At 37.5% G+C, this 14,917-nt stretch overlaps 1 protein-coding gene across 2 annotated transcripts; it reads left to right on the forward strand.

Annotated features, from left to right (window-relative positions):
* The first annotated feature begins 271 nt into the window (after positions 1–271).
* Positions 272–13,380, forward strand: CKAP2 (cytoskeleton associated protein 2). Of its 2 annotated transcripts, XM_007471679.1 has the most exons (9): positions 294–363; positions 1,263–1,347; positions 3,340–3,418; positions 3,536–4,404; positions 4,867–5,071; positions 6,574–6,744; positions 8,723–8,792; positions 12,271–12,526; positions 13,015–13,270. In XM_007471679.1, the coding sequence occupies exons 1-9, from the start codon at positions 294–296 to the stop codon at positions 13,268–13,270; spliced, it is 2,061 nt and encodes a 686-aa protein (XP_007471741.1). The 2 variants fall into 2 exon arrangements, with proteins under 2 accessions (XP_007471742.1, XP_007471741.1); XM_007471680.1 differs by lacking the exon at positions 6,574–6,744 and having other exon boundaries at positions 272–363; positions 13,015–13,380.
* Positions 13,381–14,917: the final 1,537 nt, after the last annotated feature.

A 14,917-nucleotide genomic window follows, 5' to 3' on the forward strand; every position in this document is an offset into this window, starting at 1 on the left:
AAGTTGCCAAGTCCAAGACAAGAGCGCTGTTTATGTTTGAAAACCTAGGGATTCAGTCCCGAGAGGTCCTAACTGAACTAGAAGTCTCAAGCCCCGCCCCACCAGACACAGAGCAGGCCCCGCCCCTCTTCGCCCGTTGGCCCATTCAATTCACGCCGGCACCAATGGGCGGAGGCGGCGGTCGCGCAGTCTAAGGCCGAGCCCAGGGCGTAGTGCGGCAGTGTGCGGCCGCTCTGGCTTGAGGGAGACTTCGGCCGTCGAGCAGGAGACACGTCCCCCTGCCCGGAGCTGCGATGAGCACCCCAGCCGTGCCCCAGGACCTGCAGCTGCCCCCGAGTCAGAGGGCCCAGTCCGCGTTCAGAGGTGAGGGCCGCGGTGGCGGGAGCGGCCGGGGCGGCCGCGGGGGGATGGCTCGGGCAGGGCCATCAGGGCCTTCGGTTCGCAGACCAGTTTCCGCCCAGTTCAGTTGTGCGAGAAGTCTGGACAGGGTTTGTGAAATGGACAGTCGGAGTGGTGCCCGCTCCGTGGTGTTAGTGTGCGGGTTGAACGCGTTGCGTGCGGTCGCGACCCACTGGCGGCGGCGACGGGCTTCGGTGAGAGGGTCCGTTTAGCCGGGGGGTGGGGTGGGGTGGGGTCGGGGGAGTGTGCGGGGCTCCGGCAGGGACCCGCGTTGGGGACCCGGGCCCGCGGAGGCGAGGCAGCGTCAGTGCTGGGAGCTGACTGCGCCTGCGCAGGGCGCTCCCGCCTCCTGAGTCGGGAGTTAATTTCTGGAGGGACCGGAGTGTTCAACTGATGCTTAGATTTAACACATGTCGCCTTCGATCTTATAGAAATCTAGGGTTAGTCTTCAGAAATAATAGATATTTCTTGTCTAACACGTGGGAAAACAGGAAAGAAATTCTCCAATTTACCAATTCTGGTAAATTAGAACTTGGAGTCTGGTGTCTCATCTCTACCATTTAGCTTCTTAAAACTTGGCTTTCAGGAGCTGTATGTTGAAAATGATGTTCTCCAGACTTTTCACTTTCAGACAGCAGAGAATGTGATTCTTGTACAGAGTGGTTATGGGGACCAGTTATAGTAACAGTCATTTCAAAATGTGATTATTTCTCAAAGGCAGTACTGAACTGGGAAATTTTCTGTTATACATAAGATGTAATCTCAAGTAGAACATTTTTCGAAGTTAAATCTTCATTTAGTCAGTATTTTATTTGATGTTGTTATTGCAGCTGATGTTGACCTGTAGCTCTTTTGTTATTTAGAGCAAAGAAGACAAAAACTCAAGGAGCATCTGTTAAAAAGAAAAACTTTTTTTGCATACAGACAGGAAAATCAGATATTATCCAGGTGAGGTCAAATTTTTTTTCACTTCACATCTGTCAAATTATATCAGAGTTATCCAGTAAAGATGTAATGTGAGCCACACCTGTAATTTAAAATTTTCTAGTAGCCCCATTTTTAAAGTTTTGTTTTTTAAAGATGAAATGAATTTTAATACATTTTATTTAATCCAGTATTTTACTTTGTATTTATTTATATTAGGTACTCTACTTATTGATATATTTTGTCTTGATGAATGCTTCATACCCTTCCCCAGGGTGGAAGATACTCAGATTCTGCTATGTTTAGGAGATAGAGCTGGCAGGACGTGGTGATGGATTAGATATGGGATGTAAAAGAAAAAATAGAGTTGAAGATGATCCTTAATGTTCCAGGGTAAAGGAGGCTAAAGAGATATGACAACTAAATTCAATACCTGACCCTTATACTGTATTTAATAGTGGAAGGGGAAATGCTATAAAGGACATTATTAGGTTAGTTTTCAACTATGAACAATAGATTAAAATGGTTAAGGTATTATGAATTTGATAACTGTTCTGTGGTTATGTAAGAGAAAATTCCTATTTTTAGGAAATAAACATTTAAGTATTTAAGGGTAAAGAGGCATCGTTTATGTAACTTAACTTGAAAGGTTCAGATAAAAAGTTGTGTATACTCCACACGTAGACATGTTCAGAAAGAGTGCAAATGATAATGCAAATGGGATAAAATGTTAACAATAGGCAAATCTGGATAAGGAGTTTGAATTATTTATAATTTTGCAGCTTTATATAAGTTTGGCATTGTTTCCAAATAAAAATTTTTTTTAATTTTTTTACTCTACATTAATTAGTTGCTTTTCTTTAGAATAAACATTTTCTTTCACAAATCCCAATTTTTTGTTTAAGACAAAAGATGATCCTAGACTTTTGATTTGAATAACTGAGTGGATAGCGATACCATATATTGAGATGGGAAGCCTGAGGGAGGAGTGGGAGAATCGGGAGTTCTGTTCTGACCATGTTAAGTCTGAGGCAGCAATAAGACATCTAAGTGGAGATGCCAAATAGCGATGTGTCTGAAGTTCAGGGGTGAGAATGGGACTACAGATATAAACTTGGGAGTTGTCAGTGTGTAGATGGTATTTCTTTAAAACCTGGGGGTGGAATGAGATTACTAGAGAGAAAGCAAAGAGAACATTAATTCACATAAGACAGTGACTCTCTACTTATTTAAATAAGGAATCCAACTGGGTCGTGGGGTTTAGAGTACTCTTATACACAATGGGAAGAAAAGAACATTCTAAACTCAACTATACAGAAATCAAATTTTGTGGACTCTAAAATGTACATTTTGTTCACATTTTTACATCTCTGAACTTGAAATCTGCCTTAGAATCCAAGGCATATCCAACTGACCCTTTTTCTTCCCGTCGTTCATGGAATACAAAGTCACTTGCTAAGAGAATTCTCACAGCCTGTACTAACCTATACTGTAGCCTGTACTAGCCTATATCTGTAAAAAGGGAGTTTAATTCTTGAAGAAGCTTTTGCTTTGTATATATATATTCTAAATGCAATGCTATTTAGAAACTAAAATCCACATGATTAATAAATTAAGTTGTGAGTGTGTGTGAAAATTTTTGAATTTCTTTAGGGAGAGCTATTTAAAAATTTTTTTTCAATGTAAGTCTAGTACTAAGTACTTAAAACTAACCAAAGAAAATGTTGCTTAATAAAGATTTTTGAAGACTTGCTTGAATGACTAGAGGATGGTTTAGAATGAGATTGGGGGCGGAGGGTATTAAGGCTTGTAAGAAAATACCTTTAAATTCCTCAGCCGACTTGTTTACACTTTTAAATCACCCTATAATAAAGAAGAGTTTTGCTTAGGACAAATAAATCTCAGCTCAGTTCTTGCCTCAGTTTAAAACTGCAAAGTCAGATAATTGTGTATCCTCCCATACCTCCCCCAGAAAAGGAAACTTCCTTGGTACGGACTTTTTTTCTTTTTTTTAAGTGGTAGAGACCAGGGAGTGAGGATATCTGAAGGCCAGATCCAAGAAGAGACAAAAGTTCTGGAACTTAAGGCAAAAATGGTAAGATACGGAATAGCCCTCCTAAATGTTCCCTTTCCCCTCATTCCTAAAGAAGGTTTTTTCCTAAACTCTTTCTGCAAGATCTGTCTTTAACTGATTTGTCTTTAACTCTTTTAGACTGATAAAGAGAATGTCGGTAGACCTACTGGGATCAAGAATAATATAACAATGGAAAAAAACTGTATTCCTTTAAAACCTTCTACTGAATTAACCAATTCAACTACAGCAGTTGATACACCTAATTTTGAGGATAATAATCAAACTCTGCCATTGTTACCAATTAAAGATGACCCCCAAAGCCAACATATGACGTTAAGCCAAGCATTTCACCTTAAAAACAACAGTAAAAAGAAACAAATGACTACAGAAAAACCAAAGCAAGATGCTAACATGCCCAAGAAACCTGTGCTTGGATCTTATCGTGGCCAAATTGTTCAGTCTAAGATTAATTCCTTTAGAAAACCTCTACAAGTCAAAGATGAGAGTTCTGCAACAACGAAGAAACTTTCAGCTACTGTCTCGAAAGCCACGAAGTCTCAGCCTGTACATGCCAGCAGTGTAACAGTGAAAAGTGATAGAGCCTTACATATGACGACTGCCACTAAATTTGTGAGCACTACATCTCAGAGCAGTCAACTTGTGCGACCTTCTATTAGAAGTCACCACAGTAATAACCAGAACACCATGAAACAAGGAATCAGTAGGACGTCTGCCAGTGTTACAGTTCGGAAAGGGCCTCGAGAGAAAGAATTATTACAGTTAAATACGGTTTCGTCTATTATCAAAACCATTTCTTCTCAGGACGTAAAAAGAAATAAGACACTATCAAGAAGCATGACATCTGAAATGGTAGCCAGACCTGCTTCGTCTTCTAATACTAAACTGATAGAAAAGTCAAAAAGCATTGACCAGCGCAGACATACCGTGGTGAAAGCAGCTATTGATAGTAGATGGACTCAGCCCAGAGAAACTGCCGAGGAGAGAAAGTAAGTAGATGTAATTTTGTTAGCTTAATTTTTAGTAGGGTACCATTTGTGAATTTGGCTTATCATTTCCTTGAATGTATTAGAGCTTTTTGTACATGGATTCTCTTCAGTGTTAGGCAGATCAATTTAAGCAAATTTATATTGTGGAACAGTATGTCCTAAGTTATTGTGCTTGAGTGTGTTTAATTAGGTTGTTTTATGTAATCTAAGTTAAAATACTTAATAAAATTGAGAAATATTTTATAACCTCTCCATTTAAAAATGTATTCTTGGGGTCTTTGTGAGCATATCATTAACATTGATAGGTTCTGTATTTCTTTTTCTTCAAGCTGGTGAACTATGTATATGCCACCAGTGTAGAATTACTTAAAGACCTGATATATTTTTTTAACTTTCACTCTATTTGACAGAATTCTGTTATCAGTATCACAGTAATGTTTATATTGCTGCTTCTAACTGTAGGGCTCGTCTGAGTGAGTGGAAAGCCGGCAAAGGAAGAGTAATGAAAAGGCCTCCAAGCTCAGTGGTTACCCAGCCTGAGCCCGAAGCACAAAATGAAAAACCAGTTGGATCCTTCTGGACTACCATGGCAGAAGAAGACGAACAACGATTGTTTACTGAAAAAGTAAACAAGACATTTTCTGAATGCCTAAACCTGATTAATGAGGTAGAATCTTTGTCTTGTATTTGTGTAGTAGTTTATAGTTTGCAAATTAACCTTCATCAACATTATCTCATTAAATTATACTGTCACTCTTTTTTGACCAATTAATGTGTCAGCAGTGTTATGGAGACTTACTGTTAATTGTGAGATTGTTTCTCTTTAGCCTTAAATGGACTACATTCTCCTGAGTTCATATAAATATATCAAACGGATACTTAGATTTTTTTCAGTTGAGTTGTAAATATTGTATTCCTCTAAGACGTTACCATAGAGTGGGCTGGGGGTGGATATTCACTCTGATACTTTTGTTTTTACATTCATTCAATATATTTACAATTTTTTTTTTCAACTTATTCCCATACTTTATCAAAGACTAGCAACACAAATTATTGTCACAGATTAAATTTAACTAAAATAATTGCAAACAGAATCCCGTTAATCTAAACCAATATCATCATGGCCTTGAACTGTAGAATTTTACGATTTGGACCAGAATTCCTATGTGTATGGTAATCAACTTCAGAGTGTTTTTTTTTATTTCCTGACTTCTCCTTAATTTAAAAAAGTATATATATGTGTAGGGCTTCCCTGGTGGCACAGTGGTTGAGAGTCCGCCTGCCGATGCAGGGAACACGGGTTTGTGCCCCGGTCCGGGAAGATCCCACATGCCGCAAAGCGGCTGAGCCCGTGAGCCATGGCCACTGAGCCTGCACGTCCAGAGCCTGTGCTCCGCAACGGGAAAGGCCACAACAGTGAGAGGCCCGTGTACCGCAAAAAAAAAAAAATATATATATATATATATACACGTGTACATTTTAATATGTATAAAAATCATCTTAATATATTGTTTAACTGTCACTTATAGTTGTGAATTTCTTTTTATACATCTTTATTGGAGTATAATTGCTCCACAATGTTGTGTTAGTTTCTGCTGTACAACAAAGTGAATCAACTATATGCACACACATATCCCCATATCCCCTCCTTCTTAAGCCTCCCTCCTACCCTCTCTATCCCACCCCTCTAGGTGGTCACAAAGCATCGAGCTGATCTCCCCGTCACTCACTAGTATCTAAGATCCATAGCAAGACTGAACATATAGAGTGTGATTTCAAACCTTTCTCTAGTCTTCATGAGCATCTTTCAACTTTTTGTGGTTCTGACAACCAGTGAAAATTATAGTCAGGGAAACTGAGTCTCTTCTTATTTCGGCTCTGCTGGGGATTTTTATTGATACTATGGAATTTTTCTGCCCTACTACTTAACTGTATATAGCTCTTAATTAGTATTTCTTTTTTCTTCTGTCTCTGACTTTTGACTGATATGCTTCTTGCTAGCCATTCAGAACAAGTCTGGAGTAAGGAGTATAATGGTGAATATTTTATGAAAAATTTTCTAGCAACCTTTTCTCTCTTTATCACTGACCTTGATTACAGTAAGTTTACTTAATTGTTCATAGTTTGTAGGCTAAATGACATCACTCACTTTATTTCCTGCTATTTTAGGGATGTCCAAAAGAAGAAGTATTGGTTACACTAAATGACCTGATTAAAAATATTCCAGATGCCAAAAAACTTGTTAAATATTGGATATGCCTTGCACGTGTTGAACCACTTACGAGTCCTATTGAAAATATTATCGCAATCTATGAAAAGGCCATTCTGGCAGGAGCTCAGGTGAGATTAAAACTTACTGATCTTTATTATTACAGTGTAAATAATTCAGAATTATTTTGGAACACATCACTGCATAACTTGATAAAATTGTGGTTATATATGTGGCAGTGATGAATGTTTAAAGGCCACAAGGATTGCATATTATAAAGGCTGTTTCTCAACCTTCTAAAACTTGCTCATGTACTAGGGATAATCAGACCTTAGAAAATAGATATAAGCTGAAATGTGTATTTCATGAAACATGCTGTGAGAAATATTTTAGCACAGCATGTCGTTTTGCATATTCTCTAGTTGAGAAATCTACTGGGAAACCGAATTTTCAATATTAAAATGTATTTATTGACTAGAAAGCAAATGGAATTAAATTAACTTTTAAAATGTTAGTAAGTTCTGATGGCTTTGTGAGAGAATTCTCTTTCACTTTAGGAGTATATCTTTATGGATTCACATTTATATGCCATATGTTTGGTCCAGAAAACAGCAATAAACTAATATCTCTGACATTATTACCATCATAGTGGTTTGATATTATACCTGTCACCTCTTCCTTATGTGCTGCTACCAGAAAAACCCTGGGTATAGAAAAAAATGGTATCTTGAGGTTTTTTTGATTTGATTGGTTTTGTTGTCTTTATGGGCAGATATTCCTAAAATGTATTTCCTTCTGACCAAGTTTCTCAGAAACGCATTCTTGGAAATTGTTTACAAAGAGAGTTTTTTAAAAAACTTTTTTAGCCTTTTCTTAAGAAAGGTCTATATCCTTTAGTATCAGCAAAACCAGCCGATGCTATTTGATCTTTCACCTGAATCAAAAATCAAATATTCAGCAGATATTCTCTCTATGACTATTATGTGTAAAACACTTTGCTGAAGGGTAATTGTATTTCACCGAATCTCACCTGGAAGAGAATGTTAGGTCCCTACTACATTGAACCAGAAGGGACGTTACTTATAGCAGCTTGTGACAGTATACCTAGGATGCAAAACTAGAGCCAGGTGTTCACAGAGAAAGCAGTAGTGTAAAGAGAAAGATGTGAGACCAGAGCAGAAATTGGAAAACAGGGATCAAAATTAGCCAAGAAAATGAAAAGCCAGATGGGTGAGTAGTTCAGGACTAAGTTCTAGAATTAAGAATTTGAGCCTGAGCTTCTCTTCTGTATAATATTTTGAATATATTGCATTAGCAGGCATCGTGGTTCAAAGGAACATAGTAAGTACTTATAATATCTGACATATAATGGATACTTTACTAAACTGTTGAATTTTTTTTTTTTTTTTGCGGTACGCGGGCCTCTCACTGTTGTGGCTTCTCCCGTTGCGGAGCACAAGCTCTGGGCGCGCAGGCTCAGTGGCCATGGCTCACGGGCCCAGTCGCTCCGCAGCATGTGGGATCTTCCCGGACCGGGGCACGGACCCATGTCCCCTGCATCGGCAGGCGGACTCTCAACCACTGCGCCACCAGGGAAGCCCCAAACTGTTGAATTTTTGAATAAATGAAATGTTAGGCTGATCAACCTTGAACTCTTCAGAAATGCATTTAATAGCATGTGAAACAAAAATATAACCATGGACTTGGATGTAGGGGAAAAGGAATAAACTAATATAAATTTAGAGAAACTTAATATAATCAGCTCTTTGATAGATATTAATAGTCTTAATTTGCTATTTGTTCATTCATTTTGTTCCTATCAGGTAAGCAGTAATATTTACCATAGGCTGAAGAAAAATTATGGGGAAATTTTTTAAACTGATGAAATTCTATCCCTTAAGTTCATTTTTATTGGAAAAGACAGTCACTTTTTTCAATTGGAGTGGCAAATTAAGTGTTCTGAGAAAAATGGTCCAAGAATCATTGCTTTGTTATATAATATGAAATTTAATCACTGGTTTTAATATTTTCAACTTGGACAACCTTAGTTAATGTCTGAGAGTATAAAACTTATATGGGTCTGCTTTCTTCATTAAAAAAAAAATTAAGCCTATTGAAGAGATGCGACATGCAATTGTTGACATTCTTACAATGAAGAGTCAAGAAAAAGTTAAATTTGGTAAGTTAGTTTCTTTTGTTTTCTTCAAGTGAATTGTGATTTAATTAAATTTCTTTGCTGAGTTATTTTTCTTTTATCTTTTTAAACTTTTTAAATATTTAAGTTGTTTCTTTCCTCATACTTTTGTTGACATACCTCTGAAATTCATTGGCTTTACGTGGTATAAATAATTTTTAATTAGGAGGTCTGATTTGAAACCCAAATTTGTTATCATGTGTCTGTGAAAGTTACCTTTCTAGGCCTTAATTTCCTGTCTTAAAAATGAAGCAGTTTGACTAGATGATCTATAAGACTTTTTGGTTCAACAGAGAATATTTCTGTTTATGTTTGCTGTTATTATGCCCCAGTGGAACATACAGATGTATATGCTCTGATCTTACTGGCTATATTTAATAAAGGAGCGTAAGAGGGAATGGTCAGGGAGACAGGAGGAGAAACCAGGAAAAACTAGTATACCACAAACCAAAGGAGCAGAAAGGTTTAAGAATAGCCCAACCCATTGAAATGGGTGAAGGGCGTCAAAAGATACAAATTACCAGTTATAAAATAAATAAGTCTTGGGCATACAAAGTACAGCATGGTGACTGTAGATAATAACACTGTATTGCATATTTGAAAGTTGCTGAGAGAGTAGATCTTAAAAGTCCTCATCACAAGAAAAAAAATGTGTAACTATATATGGGGAGAGATGTTTTCATTTCACAATATGTTCTGGTCATCATTTCATGATACATACAAATATCAAATCATGTTGTACACTTGAAACTAATATAATGTTGTATGTCATTTATACCTCAATTAAAAAAATTTTTTTTTTAAAGTATAACCTAATCCTGTGTCTTTGTGCTAAAGACAGCAAAGTAGAAATAAGAATTTTATAGAACCTTCTTCCTCATAATTCTCGCTGGCTCTAGAGATATTTAGAAAGAAAAAAAAAAGTATTTAAACCTGATTCAGTTATTCTACCTTTTTTTTCCTTAATAGAATCATACTAGTTAGTGGAATCTTTCCAGCTGGTAGAATATTTATCTTTAGATGGAAAAAGAAATGCTATCCATAAACTCTTGGCTTTCAAAATATATAATTATAAATTCTAGGTATAAAATCCATTTTACAAATTAAAATTATTTGTAAACAGCAAGAAAACATCTTTGGGAAGTATAAGACAAATAATAAGAGAGAGAAGCACCACTTATCTCTCAGATTCCTTAATCCCAGAAATCCAAACTTGACTACATCACTTTTCCCTAAACCTTTTCCTTAGTTTGGTTCCCTATCTCAGTGACCGACACTGTCGAGTTCTCCAAGCCAGAAATCTTGGGGTTATATTTCACTCCTCTCTTTTCCCACTTTCCCACCCCTGTTTCCTAGCCAATCAAATTCAGTTTAACTTCCTAGGCATCTCTTAAAATCTGTCCACTTCTCTCCATCCTTACTCTTATTACTATAGTCATGGTCACTGACAGCTCTTAGGTGGACTACAACAACGGTTTCCTTACTTAGTTTCCTGCTTCACTGCTCTGGCTCCAATCTGTTCTCAAGACTGCAACCAAAATGCCCCATCACGTCTCTGCTTACATTCCTGATCCCAGCCTCTCTTGTCACTCCCTCTCCTACACATCCCTGATTTCTTTCTTTACTTTTTTTTTATTTCCTAGAAGGGGCTGTACTATCTCTCTTGCCTCTGGGTCTCTCCAAGCCAGTCTTCTACTTTTAACCTAATTCATATTTATCCTTTAGACCACAGTTCACCTGTCACTTCCTTGAGGCAGCCTTCCCTGATGTCCACCTTTCCTCTCAACCCAACTAGATGAGATGCCCTGTTTTGTGCTCACTGGTTTTCTCTGTGCAGTATTTTATGCACTTGATTGCTTGTTTGTTTGTCTTGTCTTTCAAACTCTAAACTCTGTTGTCAAGGGCTGGGTCTGATCTTCCTCGCCACTGCAGCCCCAGTACTACTGCAAAAATATTTGTTGAATTAATGAATCGATATTCCCTCTCTCCTCACTTCAACTTATCCTCAGTAAACCACATTCACTTTATAATGTAACTAAAATCATCACTTAGTAAAAATCTGTATCAATTTTAAAAAAAGGAAAAAACCTAATAATTTCCTAATAATCAAATCTAAAGGTCTTTTCAGCTCAGTGGATTTACCAGGATGTCTCACAAGTATTTCACATCTATCATGTTTTATTTGGAACACCTTGTCTTCCCTCGCTGCTTCCTCATACCACCATCTCTTCCTCCCAAAAAGAAAAAAAAAAAGAAAAAATCCTCTTTTGTCATTAAAGACTCTGAAGCAAGAAATTTTAGAAGGAATGCACACATCCACACTCATTCAGACCTTCATATGCGTTAATTTGTTAAGTCCTGATTCAGGAATAACACTAAACTTGGGCCCTTCCTTCTCACTGTCCACCTCTACCACCTTGCTCAGGCTGTGATAACAGCTTTGTCTTCTTACCATCACAGATCATTACCTTTTTTTTTTTTGGTTGTGCTGCACAGCATGTGGAATCTTAGTTCCCCGACTAGGGATCAAACCCATGCCCCTGCAGTGGAAGCACGGAGTCTTAACTGCTGGACCACCAGGGAAGTCCCACAAATCATTCCCTGCCATTCTAAACCGTTCTGTATAGTGAAATCTAATTGTATCTGTCTCTCCAGTGAATTTTTTTTTTTTTTTTTTGCGGTATGCGGGCCTCTCACTGCTGTGGCCTCTCCCATTGCAGAGCACAGGCTCCACACATGCAGGCTCAGCGGCCATGGCTCACAGGCCCAGCCACTCCGCAGCATGTGGGATCTTCCCGGACCGGGGCACAAACCCATGTCCCCTGCATCGGCAGGCGGACTCTCAACCACTGCGCCACCACGGAAGCCCTCCAGTGAATTTTTTTAACTAAAACTTCCTACCTGTCTGAACTCATCACCTCCTTCCCACATTTGCACCTTGCTCCTTACCCTATGTTCTAAGCACACTGGCCCTTTAATATTGTCTTAATGGATCATTTTCTTTTAAGCTTCATATCGAAATTGTCTTCCTTTGTCTTGTACTCATTTTTCAAGACCCTGCCTAAATGTCATTTGTGAAGCCTTCCCTTGCCATCTCCCTGTCCCTCAAGCAAAGTCAGTTATTTCTTTTTATGGGTTCCCATAACCTTTTGTTTTTACCTCAATGAAAGCATTTTCCTCCTTTTATAATTATTTTAAAGCATGTCTCTTCCACAGAATGTGAACTTTTTAAAGGATGGGGATGATTTCCTTCTTATATTTGTATCTGTAATCCCTGACACATAGGAGATAGTAAATATTTGTTAAATAATTGTTAGCAGTATTTGCTTAGAAAAACTAATGGTTAGGAGATGGCAGTTTGGTTCCTTTATTTTGAAAATCTGGCCAATTGTAAATAACTTTGTCTTCTGATTTTGTTCTTTAAATTTGACCAAAAGCTTAATCTATAAATCTGTTTCTATAGGAGAAAATATTGAGGAGGCTTGTGCGACCAAGGAACAAATCCAAGAAGCCACCATTGACGATATAAGTGTTAATCTGGGGTCAGAAAAACCGGAAATAGAAAATAAGCATCCTAGAAATGTGGTATTTCAAGGTTGTGAAAAAGAGCAAGATGACAAAACAAAAGACCCAACCAGTGATGTTAAAACCCCCAATACAGAAACTAGGGCGGGTTGCTTAATTAAATATAATGTGTCTACTACTCCATACTTGCAAAGGTAAACTTTTAAAATGTAATGTGCTCTGATTTGTTTTTATGCTTAGGATAATGCATGTGGTATTTTAAAATGTTTAAGAGAGCTTCCGATTAGAACTATTTGTTAATAGAAAGGTTTGAAACAAACAAAATGTGATTGGAACATTTCGCCTTTTAAATACTGTATTTGCTTTGCTTTTCCCTAAATATTGCCATTTTAAAAAAGAAAAACTTTTACATCATTTTACTTTTATCTCTGTATTATTAATAACAGTGGGTTTTGGAATTGAGCAATTAGCCAATTCTATAGATATTCAAGTATCTACTGTGTACAAGTTGTAACAACAGAGAAATGAATAAGTTCCTTACTTACTGCAGGACCTCTTTCTGTAGGACAAGCAGTGGCATGGTTGTAACATGCAAGTTATAGTATGATAAATAGCATAAAAGTGTGAAGTGAAAATGTTAATGTGTTTTTTAACTCTGGGAATAATTTTGTGGTTTTTTTAGTGTGAAAAAGAAGATGCAGTTTGACGAAACAAATTCTGCATTTAAAGAGCTAAAGTTTCTCACACCAGTTAGACGATCTCGACGTCTTCAAGAGAAGACTTCAAAATTACCAGATATGTTAAAAGACCATTTTCCCTGTGTGTCTTCACTGGAGCAGTTAACAGAGTTGGGAAGTGAAACTGACGCTTTTGTGTGCCGCCCCAATGCGGCCCTGTGCCGCTTGTACTCGGAGACTGACACGACAGAAGAGAAGTGAAGCTCTGATAGGAGGTTGTATTATTCCAAGGGTGTTTGGTTGGTTGGTTTGTAGTGGCTTTGCATGTCCCTTAGGTCAAGAGTCGCCAAGTACCTAAGTATTCACGGCAGTCAGCGCTCCTACTAATGTCTACTCTATATCAGGTGTTGCGTCTGTGCGTCGGAAAGCTAATCCTACCTTGTCGATTGGGTAGGAGATTTCCTCTAAGACAGGTAAATTTTGTGAAGACAAGAGTTAGCTTGCTTTGTCACCCAATTCTAGTAGCCCAAACTGCTATGGTCTCCTGTGTCCCTGGGACTCTGCCCCTGGTTCTTCACTGTCACTCTCCAGCAATGCCAGTGAGTCTGCATCTGTGGTCTCTTGGCCTCTTTTTTCTTGTAGCCGAGGTCCCCGAGAGGGACAGTTAACTAAATACTCCATTTCTAAGAGAAGATACTTTGTTGGAAGAAAGAAAATGTGCCAAACCTAGTGGGCATTCAGAACTTTAAATCTGAGTTCCTTTCCTTAGTTCCTTTTCTAACTTGACTATCCAAAATGTTAAAAATTTTAACTTCCGTCACTTCTTTTGATATAGTTTATAGACTAATAGGAGGCAGTTAGAGAAGGAATATATAATATTTCATAAATGTCATCCTAGTTTAGGTAGTATTTCTAAAATAACTAATACTTAAAATTGGTTTCTTTCTTGTAATATAAAAACTTCATCATGTCTCCTAAAACCTGATAATCATACACAGTAAGTAGGTCTCTGCTCCCCACACATAAATACCACCAGTAAAATTGTTTTGTAAGTCTCTGAACTAATACTTAAACGGCATACATCCTTCACCAACTCTACAGTTTCAAGTAAGGATTTAGTCATTGTAAAAGGTTAGATAGTTTTAAAACTGTAATATGAATGTGGTTGAAAATCACATACTTATTCTTATTTATGTTCATTAATTCCATTTGTATAATAGTGCCAGTCTTTGTTCTATTTATTGTCTTATGTTCTAGAGAGTAGGGTTTTTATTCCTTTTAAGCTGTGTACCTAATATGTATACAATAAATGAAAACAGCTATATAACGATATTGCAATGACATTTCTTTCAACAAATATAAAATGCAATTTAACCACGGTGAATAAATTTGAACCTTGCCTTTGAAATACATTATAGTGGGATTGGACTTTAGGTTTTTCAACACTTAAAATAAGTGTGTGCTTAATGGTGTATTTCCTTTTGAAAAATTATCAATCTACTTACCTAAAAATTAAAAACTAATTCTTTAGGTTTTTATCATCCTTTGTATGAATGGCGCAAAATATGCCATTTTGAAATAAACTTCAAGCTGGCATATACTCTCAGCTTTGTAATATCCATACCATATGTTTCATTAGGCCATATAACATAGCTTGAAATATCTCAGTGAAAGAGAGCTTGAGATAAACTGTTCTGTTTGGACAGGTTTCATACAGTGGTTTTTTTCTTTTTTTCCTCTTCAACGGAGGGAAAATCTATGTAAATCGTCATAGTTCTAACACTTATTGACTAGTTGTAACTCCTTTCCAGATGCTTAAGAACAGTTAGAACATGTCTGACCTAGGTTTGTTCCAAGCTAAATATCTCCAAGAATGTGATGGATGGTGCATGAGCCTTGAAGTCCAAC

This window comes from Lipotes vexillifer, unplaced genomic scaffold (assembly GCF_000442215.2).
Source record: "Lipotes vexillifer unplaced genomic scaffold, Lipotes_vexillifer_v1.1 scaffold470, whole genome shotgun sequence".
Taxonomy (NCBI): Eukaryota; Metazoa; Chordata; class Mammalia; order Artiodactyla; family Lipotidae; genus Lipotes; species Lipotes vexillifer.